This window comes from Nerophis lumbriciformis, linkage group LG38 (assembly GCF_033978685.3).
Source record: "Nerophis lumbriciformis linkage group LG38, RoL_Nlum_v2.1, whole genome shotgun sequence".
NCBI lineage: Eukaryota > Metazoa > Chordata > Actinopteri > Syngnathiformes > Syngnathidae > Nerophis > Nerophis lumbriciformis.
Window position 1 is genome coordinate 6,670,012 of NC_084585.2, and position 20,743 is coordinate 6,690,754.

A 20,743-nucleotide genomic window follows, 5' to 3' on the forward strand; every position below is an offset into this window, starting at 1 on the left:
ATATAAGACTTTTAAAGTAATTTTGATAGTAGGCTATTATAGCTAATATAGACACTTACATCATGTGTTGCCTTCATTATAACAGAAACAAAGAGTGATGGAATAAAACAAAATAATAATATGGCGTCAACATACTGCTCGGCGCTGATGTACTGATCTTCTTGAGGATTGCAGGCCACTTTTCCAATGCGGACTCCGCTCTGGATGTCTTTGAACTGCAGACCCAAATTCTCGCCCATGATCGTCAGCATGGTTCCTCCCTGCCTGGGCCCGGTCTCAGGAAACAGCTGCGAGGAGAAGCACAGAACAAAGACTATTTTTTTTGTACACCTTTGACAGAACTCGGCCAGAGTCCACGACCATTGCTACGAGATTAGACGAAAAAACGAGATCAGTACGGCTTCGGCTCAGTCAAACAGTCTTGGGACTGACACTATTCTCACCTACTCAGTGGCCTAGTGGTTAGAGTGTCCGCCCTGAGATCGGTAGGTTGTGGGTTCAAACCCCGGCCGAGTCATACCAAAGACTATAAAAATGGGACCCATTACCTCCCTGCTTGGCACTCGGTATCAAGGGTTGGAATTGGGGGTTAAATCACCAAAAATGATTCCCGGGCGCGGACACCGCTGCTGCCCACTGCTCCCCTCATCTCCCAGGGGGTGATCAAGGGTGATGGGTTAAATGCAGAGAATAATTTCGCCACACCTAGAGTGTGTGTGTGACAATCATTGGTACTTTAACTTTAACTTTATTCAGTCTATACATCAATGACCTACCAGATGTATGCATAGATATAGATCTACAGATCTATGCGTGTATAGAATCAGAATCAGAATCAGAATCAGCTTTATTGTCATTACGCAAGGTAACGAGATTGAGGCCATTCCATACAGTGCGATGTGTGCATGCTAGAAAAACAATGCGCAAATATATAAAAATATAAAAAATGTAGAAGTGCAATGAATATGGTGTGAAATGAATATATACATGAAAAAAAACAAAACAAAAACAGGGTGGTTGGTGGAATGGGTTATTGCACCGAAGAAAAGGCAGTTATGAGGGACAATGGGGCAGTCCGTTCAGGATGGTTATGGCCCTGGGGAAGGAAACTCATTTCGGCCGCTTGTACCCGTGATCTTGTCCTTTCGGTCATGACCCAAAGCTCATGACCATAGGTGAGGATGGGAACGTAGATCGACCGGTAAATCGAGAGCTTTGCCTTCCGGCTCAGCTCCTTCTTCACCACAACGGATCGATACAGCGTCCGCATTACTGAAGACGCCGCACCGATCCGCCTGTCGATCTCACGATCCACTCTTCCCCCACTCGTGAACAAGACTCCGAGGTACTTGAACTCCTCCACTTGGGGCAAGATCTCCTCCCCAACCCGGAGATGGCACTCCACCCTTTTCCGGGAGAGAACCATGGACTCGGACTTGGAGGTGCTGATTCCCATCCCAGTCGCTTCACACTCGGCTGCGAACCGATCCAGTGAGAGCTGAAGATCTTGGCCGGAGGAAGCCATCAGGACCACATCATCTGCAAATAGCAGAGACCTAATCCTGCAGCCACCAAACCAGATCCCCTCAACGCCTTGACTGCGCCTAGAAATTCTGTCCATAAAGGTTATGAACAGCCACAGTCCAACCCTCACTGGAAACGTGTCCGACTTACTGCCGGCAATGCGGACCAAGCTCTGACACTGATTATACAGGGAGCGAACCGCCACAATAAGACAGTCCGTTACCCCATACTCTCTGAGCACTCCCCACAGGACTTTCCGGGGTACACGGTCGAATGCCTTCTCCAAGTCCACAAAGCACATGTAGACTGGTTGGGCAAACTCCCATGCACCCTCAAGGACCCTTCCGAGAGTATAGAGCTGGTCCACAGTTCCACGACCAGGACAAAAACCACACTGTTCCTCCTGAATCCGAGGTTCGACTATCCGGCGTAGCCTCCTCTCCAGTACACCTGAATAAACCTTACCGGGAAGGCTGAGGAGTGTGATCCCACGATAGTTAGTTGTGATAACTTACAAACAATTATTCTAACAGTCACTTTCAAAAAACAAACACAATTGTGGTTAGTTGAGCAACAATCGTGTTCCCATGTTTAGTTTTTACATCCATCCATCCATTGGCTTTTATCTAGTTTGCACTTTGTCTGTATTATTGCTATTATCATTATTATCGACTCCTCTTTGCTTTATTCTTTTTATTTTCCTATTTTTATTGATGTTAGATCTGTGTTGTTGTTGTTGTTGTAAATTAGCTTTGGCTACAAACACTATGATGCATACATTGGAGAACTGTTGCAGATATCTATGCTTCTGTATCCGTCCCCATTTCAAATAAACCTTCCTGCCTTCTTGCACACGACGTCCTCATGGTCCTCACTTGCGTCTCTATTTTGACCCTGGCACCATTAATCTGGTGAATACAATTACAGAACAGACTGACCTATGGTCCCTCCAATTCCCCTAGAGTTCTGTGAAAGGTGTGCGGAGGTACTAATGGCTACCGAGCATGTTGCTAATCACTGCGTCATTCATCCACAGCACGGACACACAATAGTCCCTCTGGTAATCAGTCATTACTAGGATAATTAGGGCTCAGGCTAATTGGATTAGAAATTGATGGGGGGGGGGGGGGGGGGTGGGGTCATCTGTTGCAGTGGAGTGGGACCGGCACAGACTGGTATCACGTACTTAAAGCAAGTATAAATGGCGAGCACCACCGATTAATGACTTGCAGGAACATGAGAAGTAGGTTATGATGACCCTAACTTGAGATGAAAACACAACTACCGTATAATTCGGACTATAAGACACTACTTTCTTCCAACGTTATGAACCCTGCAGCCCATAAGATAAGGCTAATTTATGGACCATAATGTTTTGTATTCAAAAACCGACAAAGACACTGAAAAGGTGTGCTATTGTTTGTGCTGCGGGTTGAAAATGTACTTCCTGTTCCGTGCCTTGAACCGGAAGTATAACCGTCCGCCCGAAGGGACTCTTAATTCATCGCTCCAAGCAACGTTTGTAAGTTTTACAATATAACTAAAACAATTCATACTTCCTAAACCGTCCCATGTGTGATGTCTGCAGAAGTGTTTTCATGCATATGTGTACGTGCTATCGTTAGAATTAGCACATATGCTAACACGTTTACAGGTGTCTGTGTTGGTATTAACTTACAATGGTATTCTTTTTGTATCGTTTCGGTTTCGTAAATTCACCAAAACTTTTGAAATTTTGATAATAGGCTAATATAGCTCATATAGACACGTACATCATGTGTTTCCTTCATTATAACACCTATATAAGACTTTTAAAGTCATTTTGATAGTAGGCTAATATAGCTAATATAGACACTTACATCATGTGTTTCCTTCATTATAACACTTATATAAGACTTTCAAAGTCATTTTGATATTAGGCTAATATAGCTAATATAGACACGTACCTTCATTATAATACTTATATAAGACTTTTAAAGTCATTTTGATAGTAGGCTAATATAGACACTTACGTCAGGTGTTGTCTTCATTATAACACTTATATAAGACTTTCAAAGTCATTTTGATAGTAGGCTAAAATAGCTAATATAGACACTTACATCATGTGTTTCCTTCATTATAACACTTATATAAGACTTTCAAAGTCATTTTGATAGTAGGCTAAGATAGCTAATATATACACTTACATCATGTGTTGTCTTCATTATAACACTTATATAAGACTTTAAGTCATTTTGATAGTAGGCTAATATAGACACTTACATCATGTGTTGCCTTCATTATAACACCTATATAAGACTTTTAAAGTCATTTTGATAGTAGGCTAATATAGCTAATATAGACACTTACATCATGTGTTTCCTTCATTATAACACTTATATAAGACTTTCAAAGTCATTTTGATAGTAGGCTAATATAGACACTTACGTCAGGTGTTGTCTTCATTATAACACTTATATAAGACTTTCAAAGTCATTTTGATAGTAGGCTAATATAGCTAATATAGACACTTACATCATGTGTTGTCTTCATTATAACACCTATATAAGACTTTTAAAGTCATTTTAAAAGTAGGCTAATATAGCTAATATAGACACTTACATCATGTGTTTCCTTTATTATAACACTTATATAAGACTTTTAAAGTCATTTTGATAGTAGGCTAATATAGCTAATATAGACACATCATGTGTTGTCTTCATTATAACACCTATATAAGACTTTTAAAGACATTTTGATAGTAGGCTAATATAGACACTTACTAGTGCGTCCATGACGATGACTTCCGTTTTGTTTGATCGGCTGTTTTACTGCCCCTGTGCCAGGCACCATTTGGAAACAATTAATAAACATTTCCAAACTATTTTGCACCGGAATATATCTGCGGTTATAATAGAAGTACAAATAAATACTTCTCCTAAAATGTGGTAGGTGCGACTTGAATACTACACTACATAGCCCGGAAAATATGGTGCAATAAACTTCTCATTGAAATTGATTCAATTTAGAATTCCAAGTATACTTTTTGAAGAAAAGTAAGTCCAACAAAAAGCTGGGACCTTACAAAGTGTTGCCATTGGAAGTTGTATGGCTTCAGACATGTGTGGGGAATCAACACTCCTCCATGCTACCTGCTATCTCACCGATCTTTGTCGGGAGATGATTACCAGAAGATGTGTGGAAGTTAATCGCACAGCTGTTCAGGAAAGTGAGCAGAAAGACACAATGGGAACAAAGCAGAGTTTCATGCGGGCCAGAGCCAGAATACCAAAGTGATATAATGATTGAGCGTTTTCTCTCCCGACTCCAACACGGCTTATGGTGAACATCTTTGCTTCAATTCCTCTCCCTGGTTTTGTGTCTTTTCAATTCGCCGCGTCTTTCTTTCAGCGTGTGTTTTAGCACCAGACAAAGGAGTGATTGGCACACAGTGGCGCGCTAGTCAAGAGTCTCCAGATATGGTAATCAAATCTCTTCCCCTATTCGGCCGGCCTTATCAAAACACACCCAAATACAAAACTTGTCATTTCCACGGGCAAACAAAGAGCAGTCTTTTGATAGAAGCTCAAAGACTTTCTATTCAGTCCCAGCGCTCTACTTCCATTCAAAGTCTGTTTTTCTTTCTCATCTACAACATGTCTGCTTGTGTCAGAGGCTTTGACTGCTGTGGCCGACCGAGCAGAGATAACATCGACTAGTTAGAAAGGGTGGAGAGATTGAGGGTGGCAGGGGGCACGCAGCCAGAGATGGTCTGAAGATTAAGCAAGATAAGCTTCACGGGTTTATCAGCTGGATCGCAGCGAAGCCAAAACGCTCGAGTATGTGAAGTTTAGTTGTAACCAGAGGTGGGTAGAGTAGCCAGAAATTGTACTCAAGTAAGAGTACTGGTACTTTAGAGATTTATTACTCAAGTAAAAGTAAGGAGTAGTCACCCAAATATTTACTTGAGTAAAAGTAAAAAGTATGTTGTGAAAAACTACTCAAGTACTGAGTAACTGATGAGTAACATACACACACATATCATATATATATATATATATATATACACACACATATATATATATATATATATATATATATATATATATATATATATATCGCTAGCCTCAATCTGAACCTTGGTATTTACCGTGATGACGGACTGGCAGTGTGTCGCGCCTCACCAAGGAGCAGCGAGAATACCAAGAAGCGCATATGCCAAATTTTCAAAGAGAACGGCCTACGGATCACGATTGAAGCCAACAAGCAAACCGTCAACTTCCTTGACGTCACTTTCAACCTGAGAAATAACAGCTACCAACCATTCACGAAACCCAACACAACACTCCAATACGTGCACCATGACAGCAACCACCCACCCACCACCACGAAAAGAATACCTACCGGAATCAATAAAAGGCTATCGATGCTGTCATCTAGCAAAGCTGAATTTGACCAAGCAACCCCCCCGTACCAAAAAGCCCTTGATGAAAGCGGATACAATTTCACCCTCACCTATGAACCCACGCCAGGAAACCAGCCAAAAAAGAACAGAAAACGTAACGACATCATCTGGTACAACCCCCCATACAGCAAAAACGTCTCAACGAACATTGGACACAAATTCCTCAATCTGATTGACAAACACTTTCCCAAAGACAACATCCTAAGAAATGTATTCAACAAGAACAACATTAAATTGAGCTACAGCTGCATGAACAATATACGACAAATCATCTCAAACCACAACAAAACAATTGCAAATGAGCCGTCGGCCCTCAGACAGAGCGACTCCAAAACCAACAAAGGATGTAATTGTCGAAAGAAACCTGATTGACCTCTCAACGGGGGGTGCTTACAAACATCAGTTGTCTACCAATCTAAGGTAATACGCAAGGACATTAACACATCCGACACATATGTAGGATTAACCGAGGGAGAATTCAAAACCAGATGGAACAATCACAAGGCTTCTTTCAGGAACAAAAACCTGCGAAATACCACAGAACTCAGCAAACACATTTGGGACCTCAAAGACAATAATGTTGAATATTCAATAACATGGCAAATTCTTGCATCCAGCACACCTTACAATAGTGGTAATAAAAGATGCAACCTATGCTTGAAAGAGAAACTGTTTATTATTTACCGTCCAGACATGTCATCCCTCAACAAGCGCAGCGAAATTGTAACAACATGCCGCCATAGACGGAAACACCGCCTAGGTAACACATGAGCCAATCACCACGCCCCTAGGCCAGCCTGTACCCACCCACTCTGTGCCCTATATAAACCATGGTATGCGAATGCTCCCATTAAAATCTCCTGACGATTGAGGGTACCCCCCCTCATGAAACAGGCCTGTAGAGATGAAATAGTCTTGTGATTTTTTTTCCCACACATACATATATATATATATATATATATATATATATACACACACACACACATATATACATATATATATATATATATATATATATATATATATACATTGATATATACAGTATATAATTTATATTTATTTATTTTGCCGTTTTTGTTTACATGTTAAAGGTGTTTTAATGAATATACATGCATGTTTAACACATATAGATTCCTTTCTTTCATGAAGACAAGAATATAAGTTGGTGTATTACCTGATTCTGATGACTTGCATTGATTGTAATCAGACAGTAGTGCTGATAACGGCCACGTTTTCAAATGGAGGAGAAAAAAAGTTCCTCCTTTCTGTCTAATACCACATGAAAGTGTTTGGTTTTTGGCATCTTATTTGTCCAGCTTCCATATTCGTTTTTATACACTTTACAAGAAATACATTGGCGGCAAACTCCGTAGCTTGCTAGCTTGTTTGCGCTGGCTTTCGGAGACTCTTATTTTGAAAGCGCATGCGCGATGGAGCGGCACTTTTATTGTGAAGACAGGAACTGTGTAGTCAGTCTTTAGGCTTTTGACGGGGTGTACGGTTGAAAAAAAAAAGGGTCTTTTTTCCTTCACAATTTTGATTGATTGATTGGAACTTTTATTAGTAGATTGCACAGTACAGTACATATTCCGTACAATTGACCACTAAATGGTAACACCCCAATAAGTTTTTCAACTTGTTTAAGTCAGGTCATGTGACCGCCTGGCTCTGTTTGATTGGTTCAACGTCACCAGTGACTGCATCTGATTGGTGGAACGGAGTGAACGTCACCAGTGACTGTATTTGTTGAAACGCAGGCACTATGACAGACCAAAACAAACAAAGCGTGCATTAACAGATCGATAAAAATTAGTAGCGAGTAGCGACCTGAATGTAGATAAAAGTAGCGGAGTAAAAGTAGCGTTTCTTCTCTATAAATATACTCAAGAAAAAGTAAAAGTATGTTGCCTTAAAACTACTTTTAGAAGTACAATTCATCCCAAAAGTTACTCAAGTAGATGTAACGGAGTAAATGTAGCGCGTTACTACCCACCTCTGGTTGTAACGCACAAGAAACATTAAAAATACATGCTAGTAATTTAGGTGAACGTACGGCGGTACTTCGGTCTGGAAGCTGTCTCTCGGCTATTTGTTATGCTTTAGGTCAGTGTTTTTCAACCTTTTTTGAGCCAAGGCACATTATTTGCTTGGAAAAAAAATCTGGAGGCACACCACCAGCAGAAATCACTAAAAAACGAAACTCAGTTGACAGTAAAAAGTCGTCGTCAAAATTGTCGGATATGACTTTAAAGCATAACCAAGCATGCATCACTATAGCTCTTGTCTCAAAGTAGGTATACTGTCACCACCTGTCACATCCCGCCCTGACTTATTTGGATTTTTTTTTGCTGTTTTCCTGTGTGTAGTGTTTTAGTTCTTGTCTCGTGCTCCTAAATTGGTGGCTTTTTCTCTCTTTTTTTAGTATTTTCCTGTAGCAGTTTCATGTCTTCCTTCGAGCGATATATTTCCCGCATCTACTTTATTTTAGCAATCAAGAATATTTCAGTTGTTTTTATCCTTCTTTGTGGGGACATTGTTGATTGTCACGTCATGTTCGGATGTACATTGTGGACGCCGTTTTTGCTCCACAGTAAGTCTTTGCTGTCGTCCAGCATTCCGTTTTTGTTTACTTTGTAGCCAGTTCAGTTTTAGTTTTGTTGTGTGTAGCCTTCCCTAAGCTTCGATTACTTTTCTTAGGGGCACTCACCTTTTGTTCATTTTTTCAAATGTAAATAATCAAATGTATATACTTATTCTTATGCTTTCTGAGCTCACTATGGAAAGACAACACCCCCCCCCACACACACACACACACACACACACACACACACATTGGCAGGGCCTGGGTTCTTTTAATTGGTTTCTAAGGGCAGCAATAATGCCTTCCCATCCTCTTGGGGCAGAGCAGGCTGGAGATGATGGATGACCAGGCAGCATCCAAGGCCAGCACTAGGACGCTGCTGCACTACACTTGGGGACCAGACGTGTGTGTTGTGGCTAATTTCATATATATATTCCCAAACTTAACCTTTTTTTTTTTTTACTTAACTTGACACCTTTCAGAATCAAATGCTCATTCAACTATTGTCACAAAGTTTACTGAAAAAACCCTATTTGTCCGAAACCAATCATGAGGACCCTTATTCATCATTTGCTGTGTTCGGAGCCGATTGTAGCTCCCAAAGGTACAGTAGGGAAGGGATTCATAAGGCCCCATTCTCTGGGTGGATCTCTTAGTGCACACACTAATTATCGGCTGCACAACGTCAAGGCCGCGGAACAGGGGCTCGGGCATCTGGTCAGGATGCCACCCGAACGCCTCCCTAGGGAGGTGTTTCAGGAATGTCCGACCGGTAGGAGGCCATGGGGAAGACCCAGGACACGTTGGGAAGACTATGTCTCCCGGCTGACCTGGGAACGCCTCGGGATCCCCCGGAAGGAGCTGAACCAAGTGGCTGGGGAGAGGAAAGTCTGGGCTTCCCTGCTTAAGCTGCTGCCCCCACGACCTGACCTCGGATAAGCGGAAGAAGATGGATGGATGGATGGCACATACCCCACCCCCAATCCGACGCCCTTGACGCAAATCCCATAGTGGTGATGGACGGATGGGCAGCGCTTGAGAGCTGCAGCCTCCATCATGGCCCCCCCACTCCCTCCCCTCTGTTGCTAGATATCTCGAGATGTACGTTGTAATATAATTATATGTGCTTTGCTATAGAGGTTTTTTTCCCCACTCCAGACTGGGCCCCCTTAGGAGCCCAGTCTCGATTGTATTTTTTACTCATCCTTCCCCAGCGTTTACCTTTTTCCCATCTTTTACGGGGCGCCTTGTAGCGACCCATCAGCGTTCCTGTTCTGTAACCCTGTACACTGTTTGTTTGTCTCATCTTGAACGGGTTTTAGCTGAAAACAAAGTTTCATTGTACTTGTGCAATGACAATAAATACCTACCTACCTACCTACCTACCAATTGGCCACGTTCCATGCGTCAGGTAAACCGAGAATAAATGAACAAACAATCTGGTGGGAGGGGGCGTATCTGTGTTTACTAACAAGACATGAAGCCGAGTTTCTTAACATGGAGATATTCTCACTACTTTTCTTTTGTCGACCACAAAGAAAATAACATTATACCGTATTTTCCGCACTATTAGCCGCACCTAAAAACCACAAATTTACTCAAAAGCTGACAGTGCGGCTTATAACCCGGTGCGCTTTATATATGGATTAATATTAAGATTCATTTTCATAAAGTTTAGGTCTCGCAACTACGGTAAACAACCGCCATCTTTTTTCCCGGTAGAAGAGGAAGCGCTTCTTCTTCTACGCAAGCAACCGCCAAGGTAAGCACCCGCCCCCATAGAAGAGGAAGCGCTTCTTCTTCTACTGTAAGCAACCACCCGCCCCCGTAGAAGAAGAAGAAGCGCGCGGATATTACGTTTCATTTCCTTTGTGTGTTTACATCTGTAAAGACCACAAAATGGCTCCTACTAAGCGACAGGTTTCCGGTTCATGAAAAGACGCAATCTCTCCATCCGCACACGGACTACTATTTCACAGCAACTGCCTAAAGACTTTCAAGAAAAGCTGGCTACTTTCCGTGCATATTGTAAAAACAAGATAGCTGAAAAAAAGATCCGGCCAGAGAACATTATCAACATGGACGAGGTTCCACTGACTTTTGATATTCCTGTGAACCGCACTGTGGATACAACGGGAGCACGTACGGTGAATATTCACACCACAGGGAATGAGAAGTTATCCTTCACTGTGGTTCTAGCTTGCCATGCTAATGGCCAGAAACTTCCACCCATGGTGATATTCAAAAGGAAGACCTTGCCAAAAGAGACCTTTCCAGCCGGCGTCATCATAAAAGCTAACTCGAAGGGATGGATGGATGAAGAAAAGATGAGCGAGTGGTTAAGGGAAGTTTACGCGAAGAGGCCGGGTGGCTTTTTTCACGCAGCTCCGTCCATGTTGATATACGACTCCATGCGCGCCCACATCACGCTGGTTTTTAATATATTATTAAAGTTTGACTGACCTATCTGACTGTTTTTTTGACATTCCTTTAGCGCAGTTAGATGCGGCTTATAACACGGGGCGGCTTATAGGTGGACAAAGTTTTGAAATATGCCGTTCATTGAAGGCGCGGCTTATAACCCAGGGCGCCTTATGGTGCGGAAAATACGGTAGTTAAATGTAAGTTGTGTCTTGGATCAAAGATCCTATCCTAGCAACTAGTATCTGTAACTAGTTACTGGTTTTCAGTAACTAACCCAAGACTGATGATGGTGTGTGTGTGTCTGTGTGTAATGTTGTCTTTCACATGCCGTCCAAAATTCTCTGGTCCAAATGAAATTAGCAGCTAATCCGCTGGCTAATGGACACAGACCAGCTAGCATTCTGAAGAAAACAAAAAAAACCCCTAACAAAGCAGTCCAAATCAAGCAAGAAGACATAAAAAAGATGGCTCCAATGCGGGGAAGAGAGGGATTTAAACAGATGGATGGTAAGAAGTGGAGTAATATTCAATTTGTGTGGCGGCTGCGTCGCTCTTCTGGAGAACTAAAGGATGAAACGGGAGACTTCCTTTGTCGCCTGCCGATGTTCTTTAGGCGCTAAATGTCACACTGCCAAATGTCAGAGGTGGCGAGGAGAGGAGGAGAGGTGAGGCTCACTGATAAAGAATCCTCCGGTGGTTCACCAGTAAATCTCCTCTTTGTCTGCGCTGAAGGAAAGTTCTTCTTCCTGCTGTTATTGCTCCTCTACTACACCTGCTTTTTCACTGCCACCAACATCTTGCCCCTGGGCCAGGATTTATGCCTCAATATGCACACACACACACACACACACACACACACACACACACACACACACACCCATCACTGTACCCCCAACACACACACACAGCCTGTGTGCGCTTGTTTGAAAGAGATAACTGAAGCGAGTGAAGGCGGGAGAGAGACTGAAGGATTTATCAATGTGCCAGTGCCCCAATTATCCAATAGCTTCATTATGTATTCAGAGGGAGTCGCACAGGAAATATAGTCAGGGAGCGCTCAAGTAAGGAAGCAAGAGCGGAATATACGCTATATTGCCAAAAGTATTTGGCCACCCATCCAAATGATGAGAATCAGGTGTCCCAATCACTTGGCCCGGTGTATCAAATCAAGCACTTAGGCATGGAGACTGTTTCTTTCCAGCGTGGAACTGTCATAGGATGCCAACTGTGCAACAAATCCAGTGGTGAAATTTCCTCGCTTCTAAATAGTCCAAAGTCAACTTTATTATAAGAAAAGTGAAGAGTTTGGGAACAACAGCAACTCAGCCAACAAGTGGTAGGCCATGTAAACTGACAGAGAGGGGTCGGCGGATGCTGAAGCGCATAGTGCAAAGACTTTCTGGCACGGTCAGTTGCGACAGAGCTCCAAACTTCATGTGACCTTCCAATTAGCCCACGTACAGGACGCAGAGAGCTTCATGGAATGGGTTTCTATGGCCGAGCAGCCGCATCTAAGCCATGCGCCACCGAGTCCAATGCAAAGCGTGGGATGCAGTGGTGTAAAGCACGTCGCCACTGGACTCTAGAGCAGTGGAGAGGCCTTCTCTGGACTGATGAGTCACGCTTTTCCATCTGGCAATCAGATGGACCAGTCTGGGTTTGGAGGTTGCCAGGAGAACGCTCAAGGACACAACGAACGTGAGTAGGGAGGTAGAAGATGGGGTTTGAACCAGGAACCCTCAGATTGCTGGTACGGCCACTCTCCCAACCGCACTACGACGTCCCATAACCCTAACCCTAATGACATGTTCACCATTACTAACCAAATAACTCTTAATTAAGTCTTTGTTACTCAGACTATGTTCCCCTGGTGTCCAAATAACTCTAAATGAAGTATCTGTTACATAGAATATGCTCCACTTGTGTCCAAATAACTTTAAATTAAGTATTTGTTACTTTGAATATGTTCCCCTAGTGTCCAAATAACTCTAAATTAAGTCTTTGTTACTTAGAATATGTTCCCCTAGTGTCCAAATAACTGTAAATTAGGTCTTTGTTACTTAGAATATGTTCCCCTAGTGTCCAAATAACTGTAAAATAAGTATTTGTTACTTAGAATATGTCCCCCTAGTGTCCAAATAACTATAAACTAAGTCTTTGTTACTTAGAATATGTTCCCCTAGTGTCCAACTAACTCTAAATTAAGTCTTTGTTACTTAGAATATGTTCCCCTAGTGTCCAAATAACTATAAACTAAGTCTTTGTTACTTAGAATATGTTCCTCTGGTGTCCAAATAACTCTAAATTAAGTCTTTGTTACTTAGAATATGTTCCCCTAGTGTCCAAATAACTCTAAATTAAGTCTTTGTTACTTAGAATATGTTTCCCTAGTGTCCAAATAACTAAATTAAGTCTTTGTTACTTAGAATATGTTCCCCTAGTGTCCAAATAACTCTAAATGAAGTCTTTGTTACTTAGAATATGTTCCCCTAGTGTCCAAATAACTGTACATTAAGTCTTTGTTACTTAGAATATGTTCCACTCGTGTCCAACTAACTCGAAATGAAGTATTCACTACTTTGAATATGTTCCCCTAGTGACCAAATAACTGTAAATTAAGTCTTTGTTACTTAGAATATGTTCCCCTAGTGTCCAAATAACTGTAAATGAAGTCTTTGTTACTTAAAATATGTTCCCCTAGTGTCCAAATAACTCTAAATGAAGTCTTTGTTACTTAGAATATGTTCCCCTTGTGTCCAAATAACTCTAAATTAAGTATTTGTTACTTAAAATATGTTCCCCAAGTGTCCAAATAACTATAAACTAAGTCTTTGTTACTTAGAATATGTTCCCCTAGTGTCCAAATAACTGTAAATTAAGTCTTTGTTACTTAGAATATGTCCCCCGTACTAAAGTGTTACCAGAGGTTTGTTTGCAAAGGGAAAAGACCGGGGGCTCCTACTAATTCATCGTTATGCTGAGTTTTTTCATGCACTTATTTGCTCATTTATCTACTTGTCCGTGAACATAATGCCTACATTAAACCGTTTCCCGGTGCCAAAAAGGTTTGGGGACCCCTGCTCTACATTACCAGTCCCTGAGGTGAGCTGTGGGGCCAGTGACCCGGGTCACAGTTGGACGTAGACCACCTCCACGGTTATGGATGGCAACAGATGGGAGCGCCGTAGTGTTTCCACGCCTCGGCCCACCCACCCTGTCAACAAACACTCTCAGCACTCACGGTGCGACGCAATCAACACACTTAGTTTGCGTCTCACACAGACAGCCATACCCCGGTGTAGTCATCACCTTTAATCACATCAGTGTGTTCCTCCTGGCCAGCCCATCTGTGTTGTGCTCGCAGTCATGGTTAATGTGTCCAAGATGGCTTCCCTCCAAACATGCTCACTTTTCCCCGCCGAGGCCAAACAATTAATGCGGCGACTTCAACTTTTTTTTTTTGCTTGCGTCCAAAGGATCGCCTTCGGTGGTTCCTGTCAAGCAGGAAGTGAGCTCTTTGACGTCTCTCTCGCCAAGTACATAGCCCCCGTGACCGGCCTCACACAACAAGCTGACATGTTTATTATTTTGAAGGCAGAGTTGCCGGGGGAAACAAACACAGCGAAGAGTATTTGTTTGACTTAGCGGCCTCGGACTTGCTGAAGTATCTTAGCCGGACCAGATACAGTTTTATCCAGGGTCAGATTCATCCTGTGTGAGCACAACTAAATGGGGAAGATTCTTGGCATTGGACAATTTTAGCTTGCGAGGTGGATTGTAGTACTTGGAAATAGACAACACTTGGGGGAAGTTGATAGCAACACACAATGCGGACTAGGGTGCGACTATTCGTTGACATTATGAAATACTACACGGTCTAGCTCCATCCCATCTTGCTGATTGTATTGTACCATATGTCCCGGCAAGAAATCTGCCTTCAAAGAACTCCGGCTTATTAGTGAGTCCGAGAGTCCAAAAAAAGTCTGCGGGCTATAGAGCGTTTTTTTATTGGGGCTCCAGTACTCTGGAATGTTCTACTGGTAACAGTTAGAGATGCTACCTCAGTAGAAGCATTTAAGTCCCATCTTAAAACTCATTTGTATACTCTAGCCTTTAAATAGACCAGTTGATCTGCCAATTCTTTTCTGCTCTGCCTCCCTCTCCTTCGTGGAAGGGGGGGGCACAGGTTCGGTGGCCACGGATGAAGCGCTAGCTGTCCAAAGTCGGGACCCAAAGTGGACCACTCATCTGTGCATCAGTTGGGGACATCTCTGCGCTGCTGACCTGTCTCCGCTCGGGGTGGTGTCCTGCTGGCCCCACTATGGACTGGACTCTCACACTGTTATGTTAGATCCACTATGGACTGTACTCACACTATTATGTTAGATCCACTATGGACTGGACTCACACTATTATGTTAGATCCACTATGGACTGGACTCTCACACTGTTATGTTAGATCCACTATGGACTGTACTCACACTATTATGTTAGATCCACTATGGACTGGACTCACACTATTATGTTAGATCCACTATGGACTGGACTCTCACACTGTTATGTTAGATCCACTATGGACTGTACTCACACTATTATGTTAGATCCACTATGGACTGGACTCACACTATTATGTTAGATCCACTATGGACTGGACTCTCACACTGTTATGTTAGATCCACTATGGACTGTACTCACACTATTATGTTAGATCCACTATGGACTGGACTCACACTATTATGTTAGATCCACTATGGACTGGACTCTCACACTGTTATGTTAGATCCACTATGGACTGGACTCTCACAATATTATGCTAGATCCACTATGGACTGGACTCTCACACTATTATGTTAGATCCACTATGGACTGGACTCTCACACTGTTATGTTAGATCCACTATGGACTGTACTCACACTATTATGTTAGATCCACTATGGACTGGACTCTCACACTATTATGTTAGATCCACTATGGACTGGACTCTCACAATATTATGCTAGATCCACCATTAACTGGACTCTCACACTATTATGTTAGATTCACTATGGACTGGACTCTCACACTATTATGTTAGATCCACTATGGACTGGACTATCACAATATTATGCTAGATCCACTATGGACTGGACTCTTACTATTATGTTAGATCCACTATGGACTGGACTCTTACTATTATGTTAGATCCACTATGGACTGGACTCTCACTGTTATGTTAGATCCACTATGGACTGGACTCTCACAATATTATGTTAGATCCACTATGGACTGGACTCTCACACTATTATGTTAGATCCACTATGGACTGGACTCTCACACTATTATGTTAGATCCACTATGGACTGGACTCTTACTATTATGTTAGATCCACTATGGACTGCACTCTCACACTATTATGTTGGATCCACTATGGACTGGACTCTCACAATAATATGCTAGATCCACTATGGACTGGACTATCACAATAATATGCTAGTTCCACTATGGACTGGACTCTCTCACTATTATGTTAGATCCACTATGGACTGGACTCTCACAATATTATGTTAGATCCACTATGGACTGGACTCTCACAATATTATGCTAGATCCACTAGGGGCTGGACTCTCACACTATTATGTTAGATCCAATATGGACTGGACTCTCACAATATTATGTTAGATCCACTATGGACTGGACTCTCACTATTATGTTAGATCCACTATGGACTGGACTCTCACAATATTATGTTAGATCCACTATGGACTGCACTCTCACAATAATATGCTAGATCCACTATGGACTGGACTCTCACTATTATGTTAGATCCACTATGGACTGGACTCTCACTATTATGTTAGATCCACTATGGACTGGACTCTCACTATTATGTTAGATCCACTATGGACTGGACTCTCACAATATTATGTTAGATCCACTATGGACTGGACTCTCACACTATTATGTTAGATCCACCAAGGACTGAACTCTCACACTATTATGCTAGATCCACTATGAACTGGACTCTCACACTATTATGTTAGATCCACTATGGACTGGACTCTCACACTATTATGTTAGATCCACTATGGACTGGACTCTCACTATTATGTTAGATCCACTATGGACTGGACTCTCACACTATTATGTTAGATCCACTATGGACTGGACTCTCACTATTATGTTAGATCCACTATGGACTGGACTCTCACACTATTATGTTAGATCCACTATGGACTGGACTCTTACTATTATGTTAGATCCACTATGGACTGGACTCTCACACTATTATGTTAGATCCACTATGGACTGGACTCTCACACTGTTATGTTAGATCCACTATGGACTGTACTCACACTATTATGTTAGATCCACTATGGACTGGACTCACACTATTATGTTAGATCCACTATGGACTGGACTCTCACACTATTATGTTAGATCCACTATGGACTGGACTCTCACAATATTATGCTAGATCCACCATTAACTGGACTCTCACACTATTATGTTAGATTCACTATGGACTGGACTCTCACACTATTATGTTAGATCCACTATGGATTGGACTCTCACAATATTATGTTAGATCCACTATGGACTGGACTCTCACACTATTATGTTAGATCCACTATGGACTGGACTATCACAATATTATGCTAGATCCACAATGGACTGGACTCTTACTATTATGTTAGATCCACTATGGACTGGACTCTCACTATTATGTTAGATCCACTATGGACTGGACTCTCACTGTTATGTTAGATCCACTATGGACTGCACTCTCACTATTATGTTAGATCCACTATGGACTGGACTCTCTCACTATTATGTTAGATCCAGTATGGACTAGACTATCACAATATTATGCTAGATCCACTATGGACTGGACTCTCACAATATTATGTTAGATCCACTATGGACTGGACTCTCACTATTATGTTAGATCCACTATGGACTGGACTCTCACTATTATGTTAGATCCACTATGGACTGGACTCTCACTATTATGTTAGATCCACTATGGACTGGACTCTCACAATATTATGCTAGATCCACTCAACGTCCATTGCACCGGTCGCCCAGGGGGCGGGGTGCCCACATCTGCGGTCCCTTCCAAGGTTTCTCATTGTATTGAAATTGTATTTTTCTTTGTCTGTGCAAAGCCGGCAATCCAAAAGATCGCGAGCCAGTCTCGTATCAGCGTTTCTTTCCAGAATCGGCCTGCTGACTGCCAAGGCCGAACATCGAGTACCGTGACGCAGACAGAGCAGAGACAGGGCGATATCACGACTGTCAGCACATTTGCATTTTTGTATAATCACATATTGTGTCTAACTGGAACTGTCGAGATTACCCCCCCGTCCCTCAGCGACAGCTGCAGTGATGTAACCAGGGACCTCCCAAATAAATAGAGGAAGCACGTGGGCTGGACTTTTAGAACGTAGTTTGGATCTGTAACTAGAGTACAGCCCAAAACACGTCCCAAAATTGAATTCTGTCTCTGCATGATTCCTTGCTTCTAGTCTGTTTAATAAAGGTCATCAGTGTTTGAACCTGACATTCATTCATTCAAAAGGAAAAACTGTACCTCCTATATTAATACTGTGAACATGTAAAGTGACTGCAGAGACCCGCGTGGTGTCGCCAGCTTTACCTTGGTGATCTTGGGGTGTGCGCAGCGGCTGTTCCCCGTGGTGGCGTGCATCCAAGTGCTCTCGGCGGGAGTGCACTCCTGGCGCAGGGAGCACTTCTTCTCTTGTACGCACCAGCCGCACTCGAACCTGGGGTCGGCCTTCAGACACATGCCGCAGCTGTCCCTCAGGGCGTAGCACTTGTACAGGTGAGCTGAGGAATCATTTTCAAAAATGGTAGTCATTTTTCATTAGCATTTCACAAACGGGTTCAGTGTCACCAAGTAAAAAGCAATATTCCCCCCCCCCCCCCCCCCCCCCCCCGATTGCCCTAGGAATCTCTCTCGCTCGCTCTGCTTTTCCATCCCCAAATCCCATCGGTCATGGAGCGGCTTTAAAGCAACCCCGCACCAATTACTCTCCGCTAAATGACTCCTTTCTAATTACATTAACATATCAGTATTTTCTCATACGACACCAGATGATTATCACCGTTGAGAAATAGGTTGGAGGCAGACGGTGAAAAGGGACAGAATGAAGGACGACTGCACAAAGCTTGAAATTAGGGATCCACCCATTATCAGCCGGGCTTTGAATATGACCAATGTATGATCCTGTAGCTACTTGGTATCGGATCGACACCTAAATGTGTGGTGTCATCCAAAACTAATGTAAAGTATCCAACAAGTGATTATTACATTTTAACAGAAGTGTAGATAGAACATGTTAAAACAGAAAATAAGCAGATATTAACAGTAAATGAACAAGTAGATCAGTTTTTACAGTTTGTCCCTCATAATGTGTACAAAATAATAGGTGTATAAATGACACAATATGTTACTGCATAGACTAATTAGGAGTCTTTGTTTGTTTACTTACTACTAAAAGACAAGTTGTCTAGAATGTTCACTATTTTATTTAAGGACTTAACTGCAATAATAAACACACTTAACGTGTAACGGACTTGGTTTTAGTTGGCAGAAGAATTCCTCTTGGTTTTTGTTGGAGGACTTGGTTTTAGTTGGTGGACTTGGTTTTAGTTGGTGGACTTGGTTTTAGGACCATTAAAGGACTGGTTTGTTTACTTACTACTAAAAGACAAGTTGTCTAGTATGTTCACTATTTTATCTAAGGACTAAATTAGAATAATAAACACACTTAACGTGTAACGGACTTGGTTTTAGTTGGTAGGAGAATTCCTCTTGGTTATTGTTGGAAGACTTGGTTTTAGTTGGAGGACTTGGTTTTAGGACCATTGACAGACTTGTTTGTTTACTTACTACTAAAAGACGAGTTGTCTAGTATGTTCACTATTTTATTTAAGGACTTAACTGCAATAATAAACAAACTTAACGTGTAACAGACTTGGTTTTAGTTGGCAGAAGAATTTCTCTTGGTTTTTGTTGGAGGACTTGGTTTTAGTTGGAGGACTTGGTTTTAGGACCATTAAAAGACTTGTTTGTTTACTTACTACTAAAAGACAAGTTGTCTAGTATGTTGACTACTTTATTTAAGGACTTAACTGCAATAATAAACAAACTTAACGTGAAACGGACTTGGTTTTAGTTGGTAGAAGAATTCCTCTTGGTTTTTGTTGGAAGACTTGGTTTTAGTTGGAGGACTTGGTTTTAGGACCATTAACAGACTTGTTTGTTTACTTACTACTAAAAGACGAGTTGTCTAGTATGTTTACTATTTTATTTAAGGACTTAACTGCAATAATAAACAAACTTAACGTGTAACAGACTTGGTTTTAGTTGGCAGAAGAATTTCTCTTGGTTTTTGTTGGAGGACTTGGTTTTAGTTGGAGGACTTGGTTTTAGGACCATTAAAAGACTTGTTTGTTTACTTACTACTAAAAGACAAGTTGTCTAGTATGTTTACTATTTTATTTAAGGACTTAACTGCAATAATAAACAAACTTAACGTGTAACAGACTTGGTTTTAGTTGGTAGAATAATTCCTCTTGGTTTTAGTTGGAGGACTTGGTTTTAGGACCATTAAAGGACTTGTTTGTTTACGTACTACTAAAAGACAAGTTGTCTAGTATGTTCGCTATTTTATCTAAGGACTTAACTGCAATAATAAACAAACTTAACGTGAAACAGACTTGGTTTTAGTTGGTAGGAGAATTCCTCTTGGTTTTAGTTGGTGGACT

At 41.8% G+C, this 20,743-nt stretch overlaps 1 protein-coding gene across 2 annotated transcripts in view; it reads right to left on the reverse strand.

The window, feature by feature from the left end:
* Positions 1-20,743, reverse strand: part of LOC133578320 (plexin-A1-like) — a 578,589-nt gene that overhangs the window by 118,632 nt on the left and 439,214 nt on the right. For both annotated transcript variants that reach the window (XM_061932661.1, XM_061932660.1), the window contains exons 12-13: positions 18,609-18,799; positions 136-287 (exon numbers count right to left, since the gene is read on the reverse strand). In XM_061932661.1, the coding sequence (XP_061788645.1) occupies positions 136-287; positions 18,609-18,799 (343 nt within the window). The remainder of the gene's footprint in view (positions 1-135; positions 288-18,608; positions 18,800-20,743) is intronic.